This window comes from Chanodichthys erythropterus, chromosome 2 (assembly GCF_024489055.1).
Source record: "Chanodichthys erythropterus isolate Z2021 chromosome 2, ASM2448905v1, whole genome shotgun sequence".
In the NCBI taxonomy this organism is placed as follows: Eukaryota; Metazoa; Chordata; class Actinopteri; order Cypriniformes; family Xenocyprididae; genus Chanodichthys; species Chanodichthys erythropterus.
In genome coordinates this window covers 32,196,439-32,224,031 of record NC_090222.1, presented here as the reverse complement: position 1 = coordinate 32,224,031, position 27,593 = coordinate 32,196,439, and the positions used below count along the sequence as shown (strand labels likewise).

Genomic DNA, 27,593 nt, shown 5'->3' with positions numbered 1-27,593 from the left:
AGACCTACAAGTCGTCGTCATATTGTCTGTTTATGCGCTCGGAGACAATGTTTTAAAGGAAATATTGGCGCGCGCGCTTCTCTTTAAATGAGCTCAGATTGGAGAGCCATTGGGAAGCCAAGCAAGGAACTAACTTGAACTACGAAAGTGAGTATTTCGATTGATTTTTATTGACTTTACTTGCTGCATGATTGTTTTGTTGATATTTCAAGATTTACATTTTATTGACGGGCTTTTGACAGATCACCTCAGTGTATGTCCGGGGAGTTTCAACATCTGTAGCCCGGTGTTTTCCCTGCTATGTGTCATGCTTTTGTATAATATTCCCATATTCGTCTGCTTCAAATTAAAGTAGTTTAGAGACCTACTATTTGTCCCAAAACTGTGCAAGTTAATGTCAAATACATCGAGTACTGATGTTATATACCTCACTAGAGGATACAAACATCATTTGTTTGTCATTTGTGACTGTTTAGTCTTTTATTTATTGTGGTAATAAATTTAACTGAATTATATGCCATCCCACCACCCTCGTTTCATTTTAATTAATGAAGGTAAATGAAAAGGAAACATTTATTTCAGTCAGAATGTACAGTTTGGAAGCAAATATAGAACAAATTGATATAGTATGCTAACAAGGCTTAAATCATAACAGTGTGTGTTGCAAATGTAGTATGCACCTTTTTCTTTTTCTTTTTGCAAAAAAACCTCTGAAAGTGTAACAACCCTCATCAGCCTGGTCAGCTGCAATATTTTTTTTTTTTTTTTTTTTTTTTTTTACGTTTTTTTGTCCTGTAAATTATTTATATTTCTAAACATTGTCACGTCAGGAGGGTGGTGTTCATGTATGATAGTGATTTCATCCTGTAGCTCTTGATTGAACTGGTGACTAATGGCCATTAGTGTTTCCATTTATTTCACTGGCACTTGCCTTTTTCATTTGGTGAAGGACCCCTTCTTTACCCAAGGGTGCTCAGTTATACTTCCAGTTTTTTACATCATGAAAATTATATCATGGCACCACTGATTGGCAGATGAAAATATAAGAAAGTGCACAGTCCCAAATCTTTTACTAACAACTATCCTGAGCTATAACATGCAGCAGACAGGGGAAAATAAGTCAATTTTGAAATTTTAAGAGCCTCCAAAAAAGAATCAGGCAATTATGAAATATCTACTATCGTATAATGAAATATTTGCAGTTGTTTGAAAATAATGACATTTTAAATATCTCACAATTGAAATGTCATCACAATACTCTGATATTTTTGAATGACTGCTAATGGAAAAAGATGCTCTTTGAGGCTTGATCTTTGGTTACTCACCTCAGTCTCTAGACTGGGTAAACCCAGCCTGATCTGCCGGCAATTTGATTTCGCCCGGCAACTCAGTCTGGAAACCCGTACATTCATTTCTGCTGCATCTGTTACACTTTTGCGGGAACCAATCACAGACTGGCTTATCCACCTTGCTCGCTATTGGCGGGTACAGAGCTCTTTCTATGGCTCTGGGCAGGGAATAACACGATGACGTCTCCCGCATGACCGTCAGTCCAATTCCTTTTAACCTCTCAATGATGCTAAATGACTTCTTTAGTTTAGCAAACAAATCGCTCGACTGGGTGTAAATGCCTCTCACTTTCATGTTTTTTTGCACAACCTGCAAAAATCGCTCGATGCCATTGCTGCTTCTGCAAACCGCTGATCAATGCTACAAACCAATACAAACTAAACCTGTCTGGAGTTTTCGCGTCGCTCTGCAAAAGTACGTCACCCGGATCGTTGATCTGATTGGTTGAAGGACTATCCAATTGCGTGAATAATGCTCGTTGATCACGCCTCTTGTGCAGTAGCATACTCCCCAGACCAATGTTCAATTTTAAATTGAGCTTGGTCTGGTGATAGCCAGACAACTCAGTCTCCCTTATTCATCCAGATATATATATTATATTTCGGTCGTTTGTATATGATATAATGGCCCGGTTTCACAGACAGGGCTTAAATTAAAGCAGGATTAGGCCTTAGTCAAAGGACATTTAAAGAGATAGTTCACCCAAAAATGAAAATTTGATCTGCTTACCCCCAGTGCATCCACGATGTAGGTGACTTTGTTTCTTCAGTAGAACACAAATGATGACTTTTAACTCCAAACATTGTGGTCTGTCAGTCGTATAATGCATGTCAATGGGAATTCAATCTATAAGAGTAAAAAAAAACATGCACAGACAAATCCAAAAGAAACCCTGCGGCTCATGACGACACATTGATGTCCTAAGACACAAAACGATCGGTTTGTGCGAGAAACCGAACAGTATTTATATCATTGACATCACTTCCGTTGTCAGAGCGCGTTTTCTGACCTCACTAACCAGAAGCGCAGGGCACTTGGACATAGTGGCCTTTTAGAGGTAAAAAATTATATAAATACTGTTCGTTTCGTGTCTTAGGACATCAATGTGTCATCACGAGCCGCAGGGTTTAATTTGGATTTGTCTGTGCATGTTTTTTTGACTCTTATAGATGGAGTTCCTATTGACACGCATTATGCACCTGACAGACAGCAACGGTTGGAGTTAAAAATCATAATTTGTATTCTACTGAAGAAACAAAGTCACCTACATCTTAGATGCGCTGGGGGTAAGCAGACAAGCATCAAATTTTCATTTTTGGGTGAACTATCCCTTTAAGTAGCTTTTCTTAGAAAAAAACATTGCTGGTGTGCATCGTGAGACAAAATAATGGCACCAACATATTTTAAGATATGTCAGTGCAAGTTGCTTTCAGTTAAGATGGCTCAAAATTACAAAATTTTCACTTAAACTGCATTTTTATTCATTATGTTTTCGTTACCAGTAAGCAAGACAGTTGTTTATTGATGTGGTTTACAGCTTTCTTCTGAAAAATAGGGCTTTCTCTATCAGAATTACATGCGTGCCTAAATAATTGACATGCATGAATGATTAATTTAGACATAAACCTGAGCATGGTTTTCATGGGAGTACAGGAGCCGGCCGTTTGTTGCTCACGCTTCTAGAAGGCTGTTGAATAAATCATCATTCTAGAACTGACAGGGAGTGAGCCTCTGGCACTGTGAGCTCATCACGCCCTGTTATTCATATTAATGTTTTTAAAAAGGCAAAGTCTCACCAGACCTAAAGACAAATTTAGTATTATGATTCCTAGACGGTACAGTTGCATATGTTTGGATTGCTGGGGGAACGTTTCAAAGGTGAACATCCAGCCGCTACGAGGTCTACCATCTTTTGAGAGGTGTATTAGTAGGCTTGGCATTTTGGGACATGATTGGGACATACTTGAGAATGCTTATCTATTTCTGGGTTTGAATTGGAATATTATCTTAGAATTTGTCTGAAATGATGTCTAGCAAAGACAAATGTAGTTATTTACATCTATTATAAGGCATCATCAAAAATTAGAAACGGCATTGTTTTAAGGAATAGTTAAACCAAAAATTAAAATTGTCATAATTTACTGACCCTCATATTGTTCCAGACCTGCATGACTTAATTTCTTCTGTGTAGCATAAAATAATATATTTTGAAAAATGTCTGGGGTTTTTTTTTTGTTTTTTTTCTCCATATAATGAAATTCAGTGGGGTCCAATTGGGTTTTTTGATCCCACTGACTGTCACTGGAGCAGAAACAGTTTTCAAAAATTCTTCTTTACTTACACCCAAACTGGCTTTTGTCCTGTAATTTATTTTACACATTGTCATCTCATGAGGAGGGTGATCATGTATGGAAGTGATTTTACCCATGTAGCTCATTTCTTCCTGGTTGAACTGGTGACTAACTGGCCGTTAGTGTTTAATTTCAGTGGCACTTCCATTCCACATCTGGCAGTTTTTGCTCATTGGGTTTTTGTCCTGATATAGGCTATTGAATATATAATTGGGTTGCTTGTTTGGGACCCCATTTAATGTCATTGCATGAAAGTGAGTAAATGATGCAACTTTGAACAATGTCTTTAAACAGAATGTTCACCCAAAAATTAAAATTCTGTCATTAATTACTCACCCTCATGTCGTTCCAAACCCGTAAGACTTTCGTTACTACAACTGATATGTGAGTTGATGAATGTTTACATGTGAATATAAGCCTAAAGTCAATCATATAAAACAATCAAGTCTGAAAAGTCAGCAAATTTGGACTAAACCACTCAATTTGTATGGATTAGTTTTATGGATTAGTTAAAGCCTTCATGTGTTTTTTTTGTTTTTTTTTAGTATTACCAGAAATAACTCCCTACTTTCTAACTGATCGCAGCATAAATTAACTCTTGTAAATGATCTTTATCTTTTGACTTTGTTCACCTAGCATTTTTTTCCCCCCTGCAGGAGTCAAAGATCGTTCCCACATGTTTTCATTTTTAAGCACACTTATGCACAGCACTATGATTATATACAGCACGTGGAAGACGATCACGTACTGTAACAAGGATGTGAAACAGCAGAGAATAGGTCTGCAATACAGTGAGGTCCATAAATGCATATTTGCACTGAAGTAAGTTATGTAACTCATCCAAAGTTGCATTAGTTTTCTCTCAAAAGGCAGTGTAATGGATGTGCTCAGGGAAAGCTGTGATACTTCGCCTCTTTCTCCACATATAGCCATCAGCGTCTTTGACATCAGCAGTGCAGATCGGCTCAAGCAGTGCATCTTTTGTTTGGCTGGACATCCCAGCTCACATTGTTGTTGTTGTTTTGTTTTTTTTGCTTGTGTCAAGGTCTACTCGGGGTGAACGCGTGTGGAGTCTCTCACTTATGGAGTTCACAGCTTACAGTCCATTACATTGTAGCACAAACCCCCAGGCAACCTTGAACTTAAGTGAGACATGGTTACGCTCTTAGTGTGAACTGTGGTTGGAGAGAACAGAAGGACTGTTGGGTGTTTTATAAGCTGGAAAGATTCAAAATTCAAGTCTTTATTTTCTAGTTCTAGCTGTAGAGTTCATGACACAAATTTGCTTAATAATACGTTCAAAATTGAACCCATACATCTGCCATAATTTGGTATATCGAACTCTGAAATAATGAGCAATGTATGTTTATATCCCATCATAGTCTCAGTTAATTACCATATGTATGGAGACAAGTGTCATTCTCTTAGGTAATGATTTTGCCTCGGGTTAAAAGAGACCCATAGCGCTTCATAAATGTAATGGATTGCCTTCCGGCTCTATAGATTAATGAGGAAATGGTAAGGCCCTGTTTAGGTCACTTTAAGCTCTCTTTTATTCATTTGAGATGAAATGGAGATGTAGAATGTAACCCAAGGCTGTAATTAAACTCAAAATGAAACAGGACAAGCAATTTTCCCAGAGGACATCCCTTACCTAAGGGAAATCCAAGGCTCAAACTTTTTCAAATGGGTCTCAGAAGAGTGCCAGATCTCTGAGGGGGAAAAAAAATTCCCTGCTTAAAGGGATAGTTCACCCCAAAATGAAAATTCTGTCATAATTTATTAAAAATGCCTTCTTTTTTTTTTTTTTTCATACATTGCAGATCAGTGGAATGTTGTTTGTTTCACAGAAAAAAAAAAGACACACAGGTTTGGAACAACAATATCATGACTAAACAGTATTTTCATATGAATTGAGTAGTTTAGTCTAAATTTTCTGAAGAGACTCGATCGCTTTATATGATGAACAGAACATTTATTCACATATAAACATTCATCAATGCACATCAGTTATGATAAACGGAAACTCAAGCATGCTTGCTTGAGGTGCGAGAACCAGTGAGGTTCATTCTCATTTTTCGGCTGAACTATCCCTTTAAAGACTTCAATTTAGCTTTCTTCTCATTTAATTAACGATACATAAGATGATATCTATGAAATTATGATGTCAGAACCCTTACCTGTGCTACACGAGCACTGCGAGTGGCATCAGTGAACCAAAAGCTTTGGAAATGCATGTCTATTTTTGGCCCGTGTTGAACGGCTCTCTCCTTTCCACTTGCTTGTGTGTTTCTGTTGTTTTGCACAGAGAATAGACATACATCATTTTTTCGCTTGAGATGAAGATGCCCTCTGTTGCTGATTAAAGGGCTTTGTAAATACACAAGTGCATAATGAGAGACCATCTCCATTCTGACAGCGTACATTATGGAAATTTTTCCCTCCTGCTTTTTATGTATCCCTCCTGCCTTATTGTGTACTGACTGTATGTACAGGATGTTATTTAGATTTTCACTGTAGTTAGATATTAAATAGGATTTACACTACCGTTCAAACATCTGGGGTCAGTAAGATGTTTAATGTTTTTGAAAGAAGTCTCTCTTGCTCACTAAGGCTGCTTTTATTTGATCAAAAATACAGTAAGAACTGTAATATTGTGAAATATTATTACAGTTTAAAATAACCGTTGTCTTTTTTTATTTTCAGAACTAATTTATTCCTGTGTTGGCAAAGCTGAATTTTCAGTATCATTATAGTATTCAGTGTCACATGATCCTTCAGAAATCATTCTAATATGCTGATTTGATCCTCAAGAAACATTTCTTATTATAATCAATGTTGAAAACAGTTGTGCTGCTTAATAATTGTGTGGAAACTGTGGAAACTTTGATTAATAGTAACATCAAAAGAACAGCATTCATTTGAAATAGAAACCTTATGTAACATTTCTTTACTACAGAATAGTATTTTTAGTACCCTAAATGTTTGAACAATATTGTATATAGATTTAATCACTAAGAAATTATAACCTTGTTTATTTTCAAGCATTTATTTCTACCAAATTGATAGATAACCTGTCTTTGGACTTTATTCATAGTAGATGCCATATTTAATTTGTGCTGAATGAAAAAAAGGCTAAACATACAGTTTGCAATTTCAATTTCATTGCAAAATTGTGCAACGTAATGTATGCAGTGTAGATGCAATAAATGCTTTAATAATCCATGCTAGGGAACTAGGGATGCACTGATATGAACATTTTGGCCAACACCGGTAACCGATAATTCTTTATATTTGAAAGATGATAACCTATATATTGGCTGATAAACCTGAACCAAATTTTTTATATCATTTTTGAGAGCCTGATTACACAAACAAAAGATTCACTATTAAAAGCCACGTCCCAAGCACACAATGTAACACAACTTAACTGTATTTTCTTGTTAGAATTGATTTTAATCATATTTCAAGCAATTCAAAACCATCATGGTGGACAGTGCACATCTGAAGTGTCTCAGCTGGAGGAAAAATAATCCATTATTTATCGGCTTAATACATCGGAACATATATATAATATATATGAATATATATATTATATATATGTTCATGTGAAGGGTCGAATATATGATAAATGAATGGCTTCTTCGATTTTTCCGTTATGAAAAAAAAAAGAAAACAAATTCACCCTTCACCGGGGGTTTGATTGACAGGCGATCTGACCAATTATAACACCGAATCCGCCATTTTGTCTGACAAACAAACCAGACAGGAGAGATAGTAGATTCAAGTCAGTGGACTTAAACTTGAAAAATGGCGTGTATTGACGTCTTTCTGCGGTTGAAACCACATACCCTCTGATGTTCATTCACATTAAATTTTTTGCAAAAACTAGGACGAGATGATCAGTTTACGTGTGGCTTGAGGTGCTACAGTGATCTGTCACGACACATTAAAGAGGCACAAAACGGTATTTATTGTTTGAATTTTGAAGTTTGAAGAATATGACAAATTTCAAAGCTAAAACTTAGTTTCGTACCTAAAGTAACCTGCTCTCTCTTGTCTGTTGTTGCGTTGTCATTGTCCTCTTTGCTCTGCGATATCTCAAGGTACACAGACCCATGTTGTGCTCCTCTGAAATTCTGTACAAACTATTATCGGCTTTTAAAGACGCATCATAAACAAGTTTAAACCATTAGAGTCTCTCTTCTGAGGTGCAGGGTTCAGTGGTTTGACGTATCAAAGGTTATGAAATCCAATTTAATGATCAGACAAGCTTCCAGAGCGTCAGACCTTTCCTTATGTCAGCATTAGCAAAGGATGAAGAGTCACATCAGTGAATGCATGCAGCATGTAGTGCAGTTAAATACTTGAATACACACAGGACATCCATGATGCAATTAGACCACAGCTAAAATGTGAACTCAAGGTGAACTCTTCAGCCGTCATTGGCAATGATGATCCAGTCTATCTCAGAAACAGAGGGATTATGTAAAAATTGTTGAAAAGGTAATTATGCAAATCGTGGTAGCAGTGAGTTAGTGTTCTATGTCACCAGTTTCCCACTGCTGGATGGGTCGGCAATAGAAAAGCCTGTTTTTGCCCTTGAGGTAGTCAGAGGCTTTTCTCACCACTGATTGAAGATCATAAAGCAAGCGAAGTAAGACATTTCACTTTTAAACAACGGTGGATAAAGGTTGAGTGAAGGTCAGCCTGTGACGAAGATCAGTCTAAGCTATCTCAATGGATCTCCCCTTGAGCGCTGTGCAATGTATTGCAGCATTGTAGTCATTTTTATGTCTTCTCTGTCTGGAGTCATTCAGCTAATAGAAGGCAGACTGAAATAATAGTCATGTTCTGCTCCGAAGTTATATGCCATTTCTCTGCCAGTCTTCCTTTAAAGGTGACCTCTTTTAAAGAGACGTTTTATTTACTGGCGCTTATTACACATTTATGTGCAAGGAGTTGATTTTTATTTAAACCAACAGATTTTAAGGGGTTTGTTTGTTTGTTTGTTTGTTTGTTTGTTTGTTTGTTTGTTTGTTTTTTTGTTAAATGAACATCATAGATATGTCTTGGAAACTTTTTACTTTTTATAATTTATTTTTGCTATTTGAATGTGTTTTATGTAGATTTTATTGTTTTACTCTTGTCCCAAAATCAGACATTGTCATATACTATAAAAATTTACCATAAGAATTTTAATATATATAATAAAAACAATATATAATTAATAATTATATATTCATTGTTTGTAATAATTAAAAAAAAAAAAAAATATTGTCTGAAAATTATTTATATAATTATTTATACAATTTCCCCCGTATTTTCTCCCCAAAATTTAGTGTACTTGTTTACAGAATTATACGAGACATGAGATAAAATACGAGACAAAACCAAAAGGTAAATTTTACTCTTAAACAGAATATTGTTGTTTTTTTAGTATTTTCAATTGGTCAAATTATGCAAAAATATTATTTATTCATTTTAATTTAAATATATATAAAACTGGCTGTAAATTTGCCATTTCTGCCACAGAATGCTATTAAACACAATATATATTTTGATATATAGTGGAAATGACATTGTGGTGGAAATGTTCTTGTTTCAGGAATAAACAAGCATCATTAGTAATAAAGCACCATGACAGCATGTTTTGTGTGGGCACAACTTACATTTTCTTCAGAAAATGTAAAAAATATATATTTTTATGATGATATTAGGCCTATATGGAGTGTGTACATTTTAATAGGGCTGTGTGATATGGACAAAAAATACTTTATACGATTTATCAATATTGCAATTTTCGATTTTAATCACAATTTTGAAACTATTTCCTTAAACACATACTTTACTTGTCCGGATCTTCTTTTTTTTTGTGGAAGTCTGCTTTATTGACGATATTTGCATTCACCATATCTTTTTATAAATGATACTTGACAGCGTCTGTTATTTCTTTATGCCTTTTTCTTTATTAAACTTAATTTGTATGTTCTGCAGTTCGCAACGCCTGTATTATTGATTTATGTTCACCTGGTTCAGAATGTGCCATTGTTTTTCAATGTGAACAAAAACCCTGTTTTGCCACAACGATAGTTTCACAGGTCTTGCAAATTACCTGGCTCTATGATACGTTATCTCTTCTGTATTCAAAATATTCCCAAACCACAATGTTGATTTTTTTTTTTTTTTTGGGCCTTATCCTGCCCTGAATTCACCTTCCCTCTTTCTGTGCTTCTTCCATGTCGTAACGCTAAACCCGCTCTGTTCTGTTCTCACACTAGCTTTAGGTGTGCTGCATTCAGACTGCTTTCTGCACTTTAAAAATCGTGCATGCTCACATTACGATTTCAAATAATCGCACAGCCCTACATTTTAGAGCTCTGTAGAGATTTAAGTCATAATAATGAAACCATGATCAAAAAGAGGCGACATGCTTCAGCTCCTCATGGCTTGTCATGGTCATCTCAGTGAGAGGCACAGAGGAGCAAGAGTGCTCTCCTGCTGCTCACTCCAGTTGGTGACATTTTACAATGACCCCTGGTGCAATCCAGTGTTCCTGTTTGTGATGATGCAACAGTTTAGGCAGAGTGGCACAGTCGTGGCCGAGCTGCAGGGTGTTTGACTGTAAAATGTAGCTAGGGCAGAGATGACAGCGTCCTGGTTGATTCAGTCTCCTGGGTGTTGATTTGGTCAAACCAAATTTGGCATTTTCTAGTTTGTGTTGACCCAAGGATAAGCTACAGACATGAAAAGCAGGAAGCATTGCTGCTGTCTCTCCAGCGTGGTCATTTATAGTGTCTGCCCTCGGCACTTATCCAATTAAATGGCAAAACCTAATGACCAAAGTTACCTATCTCTCCTCTGCTAGTTTAACTTTCTGAAGTCAAGTTGACTTGTCTGCTTGCGACTGCTTAATGACATCTCTGCTGATTTGCACTCGCTGTTCTGTATATGAAGTTCCACACAAAAGTTCTGGTAAAGCCTGTTCATGCAATCCTGCTAATTACAACATTAAGCCTGTGTCATAAACAGGTGCAACACCAGGGTTTGTGCGCTGTTTAGAATTAAATTAGGTATGTGGTTTTAAATCCCATTTCAGTTCCTGAATTTAATTTGAATTTAAATTGAGGTAGAAGACAGAATTGCAGAAGGAATGAATGAATTGCCTTCAGGAATGATTCCTGAAGGATCATGTGACACTGAAGACTTGGACTAATGTTGCTGAAAATTCAGCTTTGGAATAAATAACATTTTAAAATGTATTGAAATACAAAACAGTTAAAATATTACTGTTTTTACTGTATTTTTGATCAAGTAAATGCAGCCTTGGTGAGCATAAGAGACTTCTTTACTGACCCCAAACTTTTGAATGGCAAAATATTAACAGTTGCAATAAAAAAGTATGTGAACCACTTGTAGAATCTGTGAAAATGTGAATAATTTGAATAAAATAAGAGAGATCATACAAAATGCATGTTATTTTTTGTTTAGTATTGTCCTGAGTAAGATATTTAACATGAAAGATGTTTGCATTTAGTTCACAAGACAAAAAAAAAAAGCTGAATTTATTAAAATGGCCTCATTCAAAAGTATGTGAACCATTGATTCTCAATACTGTGTGTGGTTACCTGATGATCCACAACTGTTTTTTTGTTTTGTGATGGTTGTTCATGAGTCTGTTTGTCCTGAGCAGTTAAACTGAGCTCTGTTCTTCAGAAAAATCCTCCAGCTCCTGCAGATTCTTCAGTTTTCAAGCATTTTTTGCATATTTGAACCCTTTCCAGAAGTGACTGTATGATTTTGAGATCCGTCTTTTCACACTGAGTACAACTGAGGGACTCAAACTCAACTATTAAAAAAGGTTCAAACATTCACTGATGCTCCAGAAGGAAACATGATGCATTAAAGGGATAGTTCACCCAAAAATGAAAATTTGATGTTTATCTGCTTACCCCCAGCGCATCCAAGATGTAGGTGACTTTGTTTCTTCAGTAGAACACAAATGATGATTTTTAACTCCAACTGTTGCCGTCTGTCAGTCAAATAATGCTAGTGGATGGGAACTTCTACTATAAGAGTAAATAAAACTTGCATAGACAAGTCCAAATTAAACCCTGCGGCTTGTGACGACACATTAATGTCCTAAGACACGAAACGATCGGTTTGTGTGAGAAACCGAACAGTATTTATATAATTTTTTAACTCTAATACACCACTATGTCCAACCGTGTCCATCACTCGATTCGTTAGGTCTGATCGCGCTCTGACAGTGGCAGTGATGTCTCGCGCATATACTTCAATGAGAGCGAGACATGACTGCCGCTGTCAGACCAAACGAATCGAGTGATGAATGCAGTTGGACATAGTGGTGTATTAGAGGTAAAAAATGATATAAATACTGTTCGTTTCATGTCTTAGGACATCAGTGTGTCATCACGAGCCGCAGGATTTAATTTGGACTTGTCTATGCAAGTTTTATTTACTCTTATAGTAGAAGTTCCCATCCACTAGCATTATTTGACTGACAGACGGCAACGGTTGGAGTTAAAAATCATCATTTGTGTTCTACTGAAGAAACAAAGTCACCTACATCTTGGATGCGCTGGGGGTAAGCAGATAAACATCAAATTTTCATTTTTGGGTGAACTATCCCTTTAAGAGTCGGGGGTGAAAACTTTTGAATAGGATGAAAATGTCACAGTTTTTTTATTTTGTTTAAATAGCCTTGTTTTTCATGCAGTACTGTCCTTTGGAAGCAAGATACTTGCATGTTTCCTGGAAGAAAAATTAAGTACAATTTACCTTGATATTTGAATTCAAAAGTTTTCACCCCTCGGCTCTTAATGCATCATGTAAAGTGTATTTGTAATGCATCGTGAAAACTGTATTTGTCTTTAGTTTTACTTTTATTTAATCATAAATAAAATTTTAAACATTAGAACATATTTCATATTTTTTTATACAACAGTTACAGAGATTTTTCAGTGACTCTTTCTGATACGGCAGAGCATGGTAACAAGTGTCCATTTTTATGAGTGAATCATTGATTCATTTACTCAACCGATTCATTCAAATACAATCATTCATTCAGGAATTAAACAATTGACTGGCTGCATCCGAAATTGCATACTCTCTTGAGTAGGTACTTATTTTGAATATGTACTTACTTTGCGAGTGCTTAAAAAGTATGTTCTATATAGTTTGAATATGTGTAGTATGCATGTAATCTGGATGTACTATATTCCCCATGTTGTTATTATCATGTGACCTAGCATCAGTTCTCACTTCACTGCCATTCACAAATCCTCTTCCATGGCCCCATGGGATAATAAAGTGTCCATTGTATGCACACTTTAGAATCTTGCCAGAAGCAGAAGGACATCCAGGTACTTTTGCCTACTCTTGTATGAGTACTGTGTATTCAGACATACTACTTTTGTTGCATCATTTTTTTCACCTACTATAAAGTAAGGAATTATGTGATATCAGATGCAGCCACCAGCTTTTTGAGTGAGTCATTCATCTAAACGATTTATTCAAAAAACACTTTCTCAATTCAGAACCACATACTACTCTTTTAATTTTTACCATATCTGTGTATTGCAGGAATAGTGAGAGTATGCTAATATGCATTTCCAAATTCAGCAACTGATTCATTCAGGAACATAACAAATGTCTTTTTCAGTGAGTCATTGAATCATTCACTCAAATGATTCATTTAATAACATTGTTTTCAATTAGTTACACCACTACTCTGCGTTGCTTGGAGATGGAACTGTTAATTCTGCTGTAGCTTTTCATTAGAGGAGCAAAAATAGCAAGCAACCAGCAAAATTGCCTTTTATTGCTTGAAGGACACATTGAAGAAAGTATTCAGCAACATGTATAAAGTTTCTTTTAGCTTGTTTATGGTCCTGCTAAATAGTGATAGTTTGTCTTCTTGGCTCCTAAAAGAAATTTGTTACACACCCTTCTAACATTGAACAGAATTTGTCAAGCCAAAATAATGGCAAAACAAACAAGTCAAGATATCAGCACTGTATATAAATAGTGCATCAGTTCAGTTCACACAATAAATAATTTCACATTGCTTTAGTTTATCTGCATATTAGTTTTTATCTGTCACTTTCTCTCCCTCTATCATCTTTCTCTCTCTCTCTGGATCAGTATATGTATGTCTGATCGGATCTCATAGTGGGTGCCGTCTGTCCCCATCTGCCTCAGACTGCTTTGCTCCAGGTTCCCCACGGAGCCTGCCATTATTAATATTGCTTTCACGTGTGCTTTTCACTGTTACTCTCCCACACCTGCTGTCTGTGCTGTTGGGTGATGCTTGGGCAGAGAGGGAGAGCCACAGTGTCACTGGAGACTCTGAGCTAATGGCTAACGTGTGGTAACAGATGTGGAATTCAACAGTCAGTGAACATGATCAATAATGTGGAAATAAAGCGTTATACGGATTTGTAAGAAAGATGAGGCTGATACAGAATCGTTTGCAGGGTTTTGGGGATAAATGTTCAACTATCAAGTCATTGGGCTTCAAATATGTGATGATTATTATTTTGTATGCAAAATACTCATGGTAAAACCCATTCTGAATAGACTGTATTGGTTTAGTCTTAGTCTGGGCTGGTGGACCGGCATAGCTGTTCTGTTCACAAACAAGATTTTGATTAAGTTATAAGGAAGTTTATTTCTGAATGTTCTCTGAACGTTCAATACATCCAGATTTTTTTTTTATGTTTGAAAGTTTTTTCCTGGTTATTTGAACATTAAGGGAATGTTCTATTTTACCATTTTGCAAACATTATGGGAACATTACTTTTGTAAGGTTCTCTGAACATTCTGAAACTAGTAAGTAGTAATGTTATTTTTAGTATTAACGTTACTGGAAGAACGTTTGTTCATAACTTTAGCCAAAGTTCTGAGTGTTAAAACTTTCTTTCAGTGTTGCTCTTGGTGACGCTCAATTGCATTTTACTTCAAACTCTAAATATATTCAGTGCTGAAACAACTGCACTGATGTGTAAAATAGACAAATCAGACTAATTGTTAGAAACACTGTAGAGCAACATAATTTAAAGGTGCCCTAGAATTAAAAATTGAATTTACCTCAGCATAGTTGAATAACAAGAGTTCAGTACATGGAAATGACATACAGTGAGTCTCAAACATCATTGTTTCCTCCTCCTTATATAAATCTCATTTGTTTAAAAGACCTCTGAAGAACAGGCGAATCTCAACATAACACCGACTGTTACGTAACAGTCGGGATCATTAATATGTATGGCCCCAATATTTGCATATGCCAGCCCATGTTCAAGGCATTAGACAAGGGCAGCCAGTATTAATGTCTGGATCTGTGCACAGCTGAATCATCAGACTAGGTAAGCAAGCAAGAACAATAGCGAAAAATGGCAGATGGAGCAATAATAACTGACATGATCCATGATATCATGATATTTTTAGTGATATTTGTAAATTGCCTTTCTAAATGTTTCGTTAGCATGTTGCTAATGTACTGTTAAATGTGGTTAAAGTTACCATTGTTTATTACTGTATTCACGGAGACAAGAGTCGCTGTTATTTTCATTATTAAACACTTGCAGTCTGTATAATTCATAAACACAACTTCATTCTTTATAAATCTCTCCAACAGTGTGTAATGTTAGCTTTAGCCATGGAGCACAGCCTCAAACTCATTCAGAATCAAATGTAAACATCCAAATAAACACTGTACTTATGCGATTAGACATGCTGCATGACGAACACTTTGTAAAGATCCATTTTGAGGGTTATATTAGCTGTGTGAACTTTGTTTATGATGGTTAAGGCAAGCGCGAGCTCCGGGGGAGGGGAGCATGAGATTTAAAGTTGCCGCGCAACCTGAATCGGTGCATATTTAATGATGGTCCAAAATAGGCAATTAAAAAAATGAATTAAAAAAATCTATGGGGTATTTTGAGCTGAAACTTCACAGACACATTCAGGGGACACCTTAGACTTATATTACATCTTTTGAAAAGACGTTCTACGGCACCTTTAACAATGAGCTTAATTAAGACCACTTGCATGCACATTTATTTCACCATTTGTGGTAAATTACTCAGTCCAACTTTATATTAGGTGGCCTTAAATACTATGTACATGCTGTTATTGAGGTAGGAAATGGGTAAGGATAGGGACAGGTTTGGTGCTATGGGTAGGTTTTAGGGTGGGTTAAGGTGTAAGGGATGGGTCAACTGTGTAATTATAAATGTAATTACAGAAATTAATTACAGATGTATTACAGGTATGTACGATTACAGTTATGTACAACAAGTGCATTGTATCAAATTATTAATTTAAATTTAAGTACATTGTAGTTAAAGGATTAGTTCACCCAAAAATGAAAATTATCCCATGATTTACTCACCCTCAAGCCATCCTAGGTGTATGACTATCTTCTTTCAGATGAACACAATCAGAGATATATTTAAAAATATCCTTGCTTCTCCAAGCTTTATAATGGTTGTGAATGGGGGGGCACATTTTGAAGCAAAAAAAAAAAAAAAAAAGCCTCCATCCATTATAAAAGGCCTTCTGAAGCAAAGTGATCGGGTTTTGTAAGAAAAATATCCATATTTAAAACTTTATTCACTATGATAACTAGCTTTTGGCAGACGACCTTACACATCGATTTGCGGCAGAAGAGTGACCTCTGACCCGACGCATGACGAACACAGAAGTGCAGAGGATAGAGCAAAACAAAACAACGGTCACGAATTAGAAGTCTAAAATGATGGAGGATTTCGATATAAGAGAAGAGGATCTTGATTTTGTTGCCCAGCCCTATTTTTTTTAACCACGAGAGGGTCTAAGCTTACGATACTCCTACATCCTACGTCATACATCGTGGCAGGGGGTTACTCATTTGGCACAAGTTGACTTGCGCAGTGTGTACGGTCGTCTGGCAGAAGCTAGTTATTTTATTTTATAAAGTTTTAAATATGCATGTTTTTCTTACAAAAACCCATTGCTTCGCTTCAAAAGACTTTTTAACCCCCTGCAACCGTATGGATCATCAATAGATCATCAATTCACTACCATTATAAAGCTTGGAAGAGCCAGGATATTTTTAAATATATCTCTGATTGTGTTCGTCTGAAAGAAGATAGTCAGGATATACACCTAGGATGTCTTGAGGGTGAATAAATCATGGGATCATTTTTAATTTTTGGGTTAACGACCCCTTTTTAAGGCCACCTCATGTAAAGTGAGACCAATTACTCCAATTTTTGCTGTCCATTATGAGTTTCACCTACTAGCTTTCATGTGTTTGCTTTTAATAGTTGGAAAGCTCCAGCTACTGTGTTGGATTAGTGACGACGTCTACGGCTTCCGGGCCATGAGTAGCTTTAAGGGCCAGGATGTGGAAAAACAGGGCATCAAGCTGCCAAAAAAATGGATTGATTCCAATGATAAAGTAAGTTCAGTTATCACATTTGCTATTCGTTTATGTTGTTTTACATGTATGAATGTTGAGGAAGCTACCTTGGAACTGTTGCTTGCTAAGTTACAGGCTCATAGTTTACAGTAGTTCAGCTACAGTCAATTTAACGACTAACTGCATTGTAAAGATTGGGGTTGATTTGATATTTTTTTGTTTCTGAAAGAAGTGTTTTATGCTGACCAAGACTGCATTTATTTGATCAAAAAAATCCAGACAGACAGAAATATTGTGAAATATTATTACAATTTAAAAGAACTGTTTCCTATTTTAAGAAATTTTAAAATACAGTTTATTCCTGTGATGGTAAAGCTGAATTTTCAGCATCATTACTCCAGTCTTTAGTGTCACTTGATCCTTCGAAAATCATTCTAATATGCTGATTTGATGATCAAGAAACTACTGCTTAATATTTTAATGGAAATATTAACATTAGAAATGTCTTTACTGTTTTTACACTTTTCATCAATGTAATGCATCATTGATGAATTACAATGCCACTTGTTGGAAACTAGCTTGTAACTGAAAAGCTACTCTATTTTGAAAAAACAAACAAACATACTAAACCAGTAGGGTCACTACTTTTAGTTAGTTACCGACACTGATATTAACTGTCCTGCTTTTAAGTTTTGTTTACTATATTTTGATACTGTTTATTTTTTCTTTTAGCTTATTTTGATGTTTCTTTTCTGTCTTCTTTTTTCTATTTTTGCTTCATTCACTCGCACATGACGCTAGATCCCCACAGACCGTACGATGGTTGTCGGGGGAGTTGTGGGAGGAGGAGACGCTTCTGATCCTGCAGGATGTTCGCTGAAGAAACGGCGGCAGCGCTACGTGGAAAAGGACGGCAAGTGCAATGTCCACCATGGAAACGTGCGTGAAACCTACCGTTACCTGACAGACATCTTCACCACGCTAGTGGACTTAAAGTGGCGCTTCAATCTGCTGGTCTTCACGCTGGTCTACACCACCACCTGGGTGTTTTTTGGCCTCATTTGGTGGCTCATCGCCTACATCCGTGGAGATCTGGACCATACCGATGACGCCAAGTGGACACCTTGTGTGAATAACCTTAATGGCTTCGTCTCTGCGTTCCTTTTTTCCATAGAGACTGAGACCACCATCGGTTATGGGTACCGTGTCATAACGGACAAATGCCCCGAGGGAATCATCCTGCTTCTGGTGCAGGCCATCTTGGGCTCCATCGTCAATGCCTTCATGGTGGGTTGCATGTTTGTGAAAATCTCACAGCCAAAGAAACGCGCCGAAACGCTCATGTTTTCCAACACAGCTGTGATATCCGTGCGGGACAGCAAACTGTGTTTGATGTTCCGTGTCGGTGACTTGCGAAACTCGCACATAGTGGAGGCCTCCATTAGGGCCAAGCTCATCCGATCTAAACAGACCAAGGAAGGAGAGTTCATCCCCCTAAACCAGACGGACATTAATGTGGGCTTTGATACGGGGGACGATCGACTGTTTCTGGTGTCACCGCTGATCATTTGCCATGAGATCAACAAGAACAGCCCCTTCTGGGACATCTCTCAGGAGCAACTGGCACGAGAAGAGTTTGAAATAGTGGTCATCCTGGAAGGAATGGTAGAGGCCACAGGTGAGTGTAGATCACAGAGAATGAGAGAGCGTGGGTAACATGATGAGTCTTGTTCCCCTGCTGGCAAATGTCATAACTACACTGTTATGCAAGCAAAACAACATGTTTCTCCACTGACTGGCATTCAAAAGTTACGGACCCCCTAAAGAGACATGGTGAAGAAAAAAAAAATATGTGGGAGGAAAAATTATTTGGCAATGCTTTTGCGTTCTCTCGCAAATATTTTGCGTTTCTTCGAGAAACTTTGCGTTCACTCTCAAAGAACACAAAAGTTTTGCAAGCGAAAGCAAAGGTTTGATGAGCAAACACAGAGTTTCTCTGGGGAACGCAAACATTTTGCGAGTGAACGCAAAAGCATTAACTTATTATTTTTCCTCCTATCTAATATTTTTTTCCACCACCATGTCTCCTTAAAGGCTTTGTAAAAAATAGACATGTATTTCAGTTAAAGGCAACATTTAAATTACAAATATTTGATTATTAAAGTAGATGTGGTAACACTTTACAATAAGGTTCATTAGTTAACATGAACTAATAATGAACTGCACTTATACAGCATTTATTAATCTTTATTAATGTTAATTTCAACATTTACTAATACATTATTAAAATCTTGTTAACATTAGTTAATGCACTGCGTACTATCATGAACAAACAATGAACAACTGTATTTTCATGAACTAACGTTAACGAAGATTAGTAAATACAGTAACATGTATTGCTCATGGTTAGTTCATGTTAATTAATACATTAACTAATGTTTAACCAATGAACCTTATTGTAAAGTGTTACCGTAGATGATTAACCATTTCTCAATTTAAAAATGTAAAAAAATATATATTTATTTATTTATTTTAAATGTACCTTTTTACATCATATAATAAAATATTAAAATCCCCAAAATTGTCATTTAAAACCTATATGACTGTCTTTCTTCTGTGGAATACAATTTTTTTATAATTTAAGAATATTTTGTGTAACGAAAGTGGAGTCGTCAAGCTCAAAAATGACAACAAAGAACTACAAAATGATATCATGAAATTGTATAATGTGTATCTATATGTATCATGTACTATATTTAAATTCTTCAGAAGCATAATTACTTTGTGTGATGAACAGGCCATCAAATCATTTTGGAGTTGAATGAATCTGTTGATCCAGTTCGTAAAAACAAATGTATTTTTTTATGAATAAGAGTGATTTAGTTCATCTCTCTGATCTGGTTGCAAATGTTAAATATGAAAAATTCAGAAAGCTTGGAATATAGCATGTGAGTCATTATTTATGAAATCTTATGTTTGCTTTTGTGTCCTTTGAGTAGCTTGACAGTCTCAGTCTTCATCTACTTTATATTGAAAGGAGTTGCCGGGATATTCTTCGGGGGGGGGGATACCTTTTGTATTCTAGGGTAGAGAGATAGTCGTAAGGTTTTGGATCAGCTTGAGGGAGAGTAAATGATGACAATTTCAATTTAGGGTGAACTTTACCTTTAACAATGGGAAAAATGCAGGATGCACAGGCAGAGTTACTGCCATTGAGATGAAAGGGAATGTTAACGGATGTCTCTTTCCAGGTAAATCAGAGCTCCTTGGATGAATCAGAAGTATTTAAATGGGTGTTGCCTGACAGTCAAACATGAAAAGTGACCAGATTTACCACAGTTCCCCTGGTAACAGAATGCTGACAGGAGGGCGTGATATGGTATTTTCATGGGATTCGCTAATTATATTGACAGTGTATTCATGTGACAGCAGTTGCAATTACACTATGCTAATTAGCTTTTGCATTGTGTTCTGTGTCAGTATAGACAGATATTGCTGCCTGCATGGAGCAGGAAGATGGAGGACTCTTGAGATGTTTCTCAGTAAGACAAGCTCATGGCCTGTCAATAGATCCGCCTCAGGGAAATTAGTGAGCAGAAGACAATTGAAAGAACTATAATGCAATTCACTCTCACACATACATAAATACACACACGGCTCAAAAAACACTCTCTCCTACATCTAAAATAATGAATCATTGCTCAGGAGTGGGATGCAGTGAGTAGCTTGAGTCCACAATCATCACACTTGTTCAGAGCAGTTAAACTTTTTTTGTCTCACATCTGACATTCAAGAGCATCCCACTTCCAGTCAATGTAGGTTTAACCTATCTATTATTAGACAAAAAGCAGGATAACAGTAAAATTATCAGTATCAGAAATAATACCAAACTATTCAGGTCATGACTGTACCTCAAGGCCTAATGAAATTGGAAAATTATAGAGAATAATTATTGATTTCTTTTCATGTGTGACAGTGATAAGTAATGAAATAATTGAGGTTTAAGATTGGCCAATAAGGGTAATGACATCAGGGAGATACAGAACGTGGTCCATGTCTAATAACAATTATAACTGTTCTCATAACAAATTTAATTTAAGCTTGAACTTGAGCAACAGCTCACTCTTAAAGGGATACTTCATCCAAAAATCTGTCATTTACTCACCCTCATGTTGTTCACTTACCTTCTTCTGTGGAATGCAAAAGAAGACATCTTGAAGAATTGAACTGTTCTTGTCCATATAATGAATGTCAATGGGGTCCAAAACAACATATATGGATTGTATGATTCATTGTGTGGACAAAACAGCACTGAGACACTTTTCTAAATCGCTTATTTTTTATCCCATACAAGGAAGAATGTCATACAGGTTTGGAACATGTTGCCGCTTACCACAGAGAAAAAATAATAATTATAATAATGCATTAACAATAGCGGTCTATGGGACAAGACATAGAGTGCTGCAGGGATGATGCATTTTTGTAGGCCAAAACCTGGAGGTATTTTGGCAGGTTCCATCGTCCTGAAGTAAGTGAGTTTTTGGTTAAATGGCTGAAGTAAGGTCTGTGGAAAACATAAGCTCAAGATATTTTTATTTTTTATTCTGTGACATAAAATACATCAGTAATACCCATTGTGATTTTTTTTAAAGCTTTTACTAAAAAAATAGACCATTGCTAACAAGTGGCAAAATGGGACTAAAGAGGTTGTCAGGGACATTAAACGTCATCACACTGAACAAGAAAACTCATCTATTCACTAGTCCACTTTCAGAACCTTATTGCATTTGAATCTTGCTCTTGCAAACTATTCTAACTCAAATTTTCAGGGAAAACATTTTTTAAATAAAGAATTGTCCGACACTAGTGACATTGAAATCATGGAACTATGGTGTAGTTTGTTTTGCTTTTTTCTTCTGCCGATTGTATTTAGGATTCAAAATTCATAAAAGTTGTGTTCAATCATGAAGATAAACATGTAAGAATCATACATTTTTTTTTAGTAACTGCTTTTTTAATTTTTTACTATTTGTTTTTTGTCGCGGCAACCAGGGTAATGTAAACTTCCAGGCAGCTCTCGGTTGCACTGGTATAAATGCTAAAATACACACAAAAGCCACAAAACTTAAACATTATATGTATTAATTGTGATAAAAGTGCTTACTATTCGTATCTGTGCAAAGTTTTTTCCAATTTATGCCTGTCTGTAATGTGTATGTTCAGTTTTGGTTTCATTTTGGTTTCAGTTCTGTTCCTGTTTTTCCTGCCTTAGTTTTCTAGTTGGTTTCCCTGGTTGTTCCCACACCTGTTTCGTTTTATCTTTGATTGCACTCCCCATGTATTTAAGCTCTGTGTTTTGTTCAGTTTTGTCTGGTATCGTCTATGTTTAAGTGGTTGTGTTAGTTTATTTTTCTGAGGATCTCCTGATTGTTCCTTGTTTATTTTATTAAAGATTATTTTGTTTCTCTACTCCTCCTTCATGTGCTTCACTACAGCCACACCCTGACAGAATACCGGACCTTGAAAAGATTAGATTGCAGCTTTTTTCTTTCTTTCTTTCTTTCTTTCTTTCTTTCTTTCTTTCTTTCTTTCTTTCTTTCTTTCTTTCTTTCTTTCTTTATTTCTTTATTTCTTTCTTTGCTCCCCCCTCACTAGCCAGTAAAGAGCCAGTCAACCATCACCAGGACCAGGTGCATGAGCCGGCAACACTGTGTGGGACTGCTCATGGAGTACGAGGGAATATAGGAAGACCCCACCCACACTCCCACCACTGAGAGTGAGCTGCAGTTGGCCTCTGCAAAGTGTTTTTATGTTAAATTGGAAGAGGATGTTTCCCTTATTCTCCCGTCCCTGTTGGTTCCGCCCAGCTCCAAGTCTCCTGTATCCCCGCTGGTTTCGCCCAGCTAGAAGATTTCTGTGCCTCCACTGGTTCCACCCAGCCTCTCTCTCCCACCTCCTCTTCCAAACTCAGCCAGTTGCTCGGCCCCGCCTCCGCTGCTTCAGCTCTGCCCATTCAGAGGATCCCCTGACTCCGCCTCCAGCCATCAATCCCGTCACTCTACCTTGGCCCGTCGACCTGTCGGCTCCACCTTGGTTCCTCTCTCCCTCGGCTCCACCTGGGACCACCATCCTTACGGCTCCACCAGGGCTCCCTCGTCCCTCTGGCTGCGCCTTGGTCAGACGTCACCCTGCCTGTGTCATAGACTTACGGGCCTTCAGATATGTTTTGTCAGGCTCCTCCTTGGTCTTAGCCTCTTTCTGCGCCCTTGGCTCCACTTCCATCGACCTCATCTCCGTCAGTCACCCCCCCTGGAGTCATCAGCCAAGTCTCCAACCTTGGTTCCTCCCTCCGTCAACTCCACTGTGGGCCATCGTCCTGGCTGAGCTTTGAGTCCTCGCCTGGCTCCTCCTGCTCCTAGCTCCTCCCTCCCTCCACTTCCCCATGGACTGTTTTGCCTGCTCCTCTTTCACGTCCTCCACCTGAGCCCCCTCCCTCCCTCCTCTGTTTGACTCCCCATGTATTGTGTTTTGTTCCGTTCTTTGTTCAATCTGTTTAAGTGTTCAAAGTCCTGTGTTTTCCTTTTTATTATTATTATTATTAAAGACTATTTTGTTTCTCTACTCCTTCGTGCGTTTCACTACAGCCTCACACATTTCAGCTTTTAAACCCTCTGGAATTAGTTGCACCATAGACTTTTATTATTTCAAACACGTTTTTACAAACTGAGGGATGAAATTATTGTCTGTGGTAGTCGATGACACAGATGCTGTCAAGAGAGCTTAACTGAACCCAGAACATACCCTTAAATAAAACCTTTTAAACTGCCCACGGGGTGCTGCACTTAGCAGAACCTGTTTGATATGGCCCTTAGAGGCTTTGAGATGTTTTAAAACCAATTTCCTTTAATAAATTAAGGCTTTAGTACCAGCAAGGCTTTGGTTCTGCTTCTACTTGGGTTCTTGTCTAATGTTTTGGAATTGCCCTGGGTGGCTAACAAAGCATTTATTCACAGTGAAATGTCTTTAAATTAATAGACTTCAAGTTTAAAATGTCCGAATGGAGGTGTTAAAGTCAATTGCATAGTATTATCACTGAAAGTGAAGCTTCTCTTGTGGTTTTGCAGTAGTATGCATTGATTATATAGTTAGATGCTTACCCAGTGTGGTTATTACACTGAGAATCTCATGAATTTTGATGTGTTTGATGAATGATATCTGCTGAGTTTTTCCTAGATATCATTTATATTCATTATGACAGCCGCTATACATCACTGTGTGTGTTTATTTATGTGTGTGTTTGAAAATGCTTGTTGAAAGTGTTTTGTTGCTCTGTTTGTCACTGCATGTCTCTGGAGTAATTGATGCGTTTATTTGAGGTTCACTTAAGCAGATGATTAAAAAGCTTGTATTCTATTTTTAGGTGGTGTGCACATAAATATTCAGTGGAACAAGTGCATACATGTCTGCGTGTTTCACAGGAAACATGAAATTTTCAATGAATTAAGCTTACAGTACATTTCTGTTGACATATTGGCAGGATCACCACTAACTTTAAAAGGTCAAAAGCACAATTAGACTGTGATCTTTAGGTATTTGAAGAAGATGAAATGGAACAGGTAGTTCTTCAGAAAATGTTACAGAAGTGGGTTTTATTGAGGGATTAATATGTAGCCAATACTGAATTGACCTCATCAAGATGAGGAATGGAATATGGAAATGGAATATATATATATATATATTACAGTACAGTCCAAAAGTTTGGAACCACTAAGATTTTTAATGTTTTTAAAAGAAGTTTCGTCTGCTCACCAAGGCTACATTTATTTAATTAAAAATACAGTAAAAAAAAAACAGCAATATTGTGAAATATTACAATTTAAAATAACTGTGTACTATTTAAATATATTTGACAAAGTAATTTATTCCTGTGATGCAAAGCTGAATTTTCAGCATTGTTACTCCAGTCTTCAGTGTCACATGATCCTTCAGAAATCATTCTAATATGCTGATTTGCTGCTCAATAAGCATTTATGATTATTTTCAATGTTGAAAACAGTTGTGTACTTTTTTTTCAGGATTCCTTGATGAATAGAAAGTTCAAAAGAACAGCATTTATCTGAAATACAAAGCTTCTGTAGCATTATACACTACCGTTCAAAAGTTTGGGGTCAGTAAGAATTTTTATTTTTATTTTTTTGAAAAGAAATTAAAGAAATTAATACTTTTATTCAGCAAGGATGCATTAAATCAATCAAAAGTGTCAAAAGAATCTTTCTATTCATCAAATAATCCTGAAAATAAATATTGTACACAAATATTTTGTACAATTGTACACATTAAATGTTTCTTGAGCAGCAAATCAGCATATTAGAATGATTTCTGAAGGATCATGTGACACTGAAGACTGGAGTAATGATGCTGAAAATTCAGCTTTGATCACAGGAATAAATTACTTTGTGAAATATATTCAAATAAAAAACAGTTATTTTACATTGTAATATTTCACAATATTACTGTTTTTACTGTATTAAATAAATGTAGCCTTGGTGAGCAGATGAAACTTATTTTAAAAACATTAAAAATCTTCCAAACTTTTGGACTGTACTGTATATATGTATGTATATATGTGTGTATATATAGAGAGAGAGAGAGAGAGAGAGAGAGAGAGAGAGAGAGAGAGAGAGAGAGAGAGAGAGAGATTTGCTATATATAGAGAGAGATTTGCTATATATATATATATATACACACACACACTAAAATTGTGTTTTTAACAAAGTATCAAATAATAGCATAGGTTTTAAATGATAAAACAATAGATATTTGAATAGTGTACTATTTGAATAGTGTTCAAAATGAAGAAATGATTTATAAAATAATTTATAAAATAATTTAATAGTTTTAGATTTTACATATTACAAACTTAAGCCACAGTAAAAATGTTATATCAGAGCATTAGATAACAAATTATTTAAAAAAAACAACAACAAAAAAACAATATGTATCTAATAAAAAAAAAATTTTTTTTTTTTTATAGCCTATGTTTATATAAACTCAGTTTGAAATTAAATCAATCAGCTAGGCCTAATGCAAAGACATCTATACATTATACATACATTTATAAGGAGACCTATGTCTTAAATGTCTACATTTGTTTTAGAGCCACTATATATTCAAGTATTGCTCTAAATAAATAATCAAAAAATTACTTTCCAAATATTGCTCTTTGTCCTACTTTGGATTTAATTTAACAAGAGATTTGCTTCTTCAAGTCTCTAATTTTTCTCTAATAAACTAAGGTCATGTTCACACCGCAAGCAAGTGTTCAATTCCGGCATTTTGACTCGGATCTGATGTTTTTGTTTGGATGTTCACATCATTTTTTTAAATGTGGCCAATATCAAATTAGAGGTCACGATCCTGAACTGACTTACATGCACAAAAGAACTATAACGGCACATATATGGAAGTAAACAAGGAGTTTACTGAAGTCAGTTAGGCTATCAGGTGATGCAGAAGCCAGCGAATTTGTGTGCAGGCGATAAGAAGGATGCAGATGAGGAGAAAGAGAGCAAAGTTCTTCTCATACTGTTTTTTTTTTCCCACGTTTTTTGCTTGTATAGAGCTGTCACTGTCATATTTATGAGTATAAAAGCACACCATTCCTCCACTGACTAACTTCGCTGCCATCTTCCATATTCAAAGAACTACCGGTAAAATCTTTGGAGTGACTCCCATCAGGGCAGAATTGTGACAAATTTTGATATACAGAGTGACATGTAAAAGTCGCATGAATCCCAATATGACTGTTCAGACTGAGGCCGCGATGCAAAACATCAGACCTGTATATGATTTAAATTATGACCACATATGGAAGTGGCCTAAATGAACAGATTCCATATGGTTTCAGCTGTTTACACTGTAATGAAAATAAAAAAAATAGACCCGAGTCGCATATGAGCAAAAAATTTGGATTTGGGCCACTTAAACCTGCAGTCTGTATGTAGCCTGATTGTCCACACCATAGAAGGTCTAATTTGGATTCAGCCTCTTTCTGTTTTCATTGCTATTTTTGTTGTGCTCATGAGCGTTTTCATCTGTCTTTCCCCACAGGAATGACATGTCAAGCCCGCAGCTCGTACCTGAACTCAGAGGTGCTTTGGGGAGAACGCTTTACACCTGTGCTCTCATTGGAGGAGGGATTCTATGAAGTGGATTATGACACCTTCCACCATACCTATCCCTCTCCAACCCCTTCCTGCTCCGCACGGGAGCTAGCAGAACTGGCAAAGAAAGGGGAAGCTATCCCTTTGCCCCCTATTTCTCCCCCTGTTTCACCCCCAGCAACCCTGGGAGAGCCCCTAAGCCCAGAGGAGATGCACGAGGAGGAGGACAATGAAGCAGCAGCAGCAGCAGAAGAGACTATTAGCAATGGTGATGTGAACAGAATGGAATATGAGCAAGAATGA

At 36.6% G+C, this 27,593-nt stretch overlaps 1 protein-coding gene across 1 annotated transcript; it reads left to right on the top strand.

Moving 5' to 3' along the window:
• kcnj21 (potassium inwardly rectifying channel subfamily J member 21) lies at positions 1-27,593 on the top strand. The gene is made up of 4 exons (XM_067410167.1): positions 1-147; positions 17,033-17,166; positions 17,929-18,805; positions 27,238-27,593. The coding sequence occupies exons 2-4, from the start codon at positions 17,089-17,091 to the stop codon at positions 27,591-27,593; spliced, it is 1,311 nt and encodes a 436-aa protein (XP_067266268.1). The 5' UTR covers positions 1-147; positions 17,033-17,088.

Coding starts and splice junctions, on each gene's coding strand:
- kcnj21 (XM_067410167.1), top strand. CDS start 17,089: ATGAGTAGCTTTAAGGGCCAGGATGTGGAAAAACAGGGCATCAAGCTG. Junction 17,167..17,928: donor GGATTGATTCCAATGATAAA/GTAAGTTCAGTT, acceptor ACATGACGCTAG/ATCCCCACAGACCGTACGAT. Junction 18,806..27,237: donor AGGAATGGTAGAGGCCACAG/GTGAGTGTAGAT, acceptor CTTTCCCCACAG/GAATGACATGTCAAGCCCGC.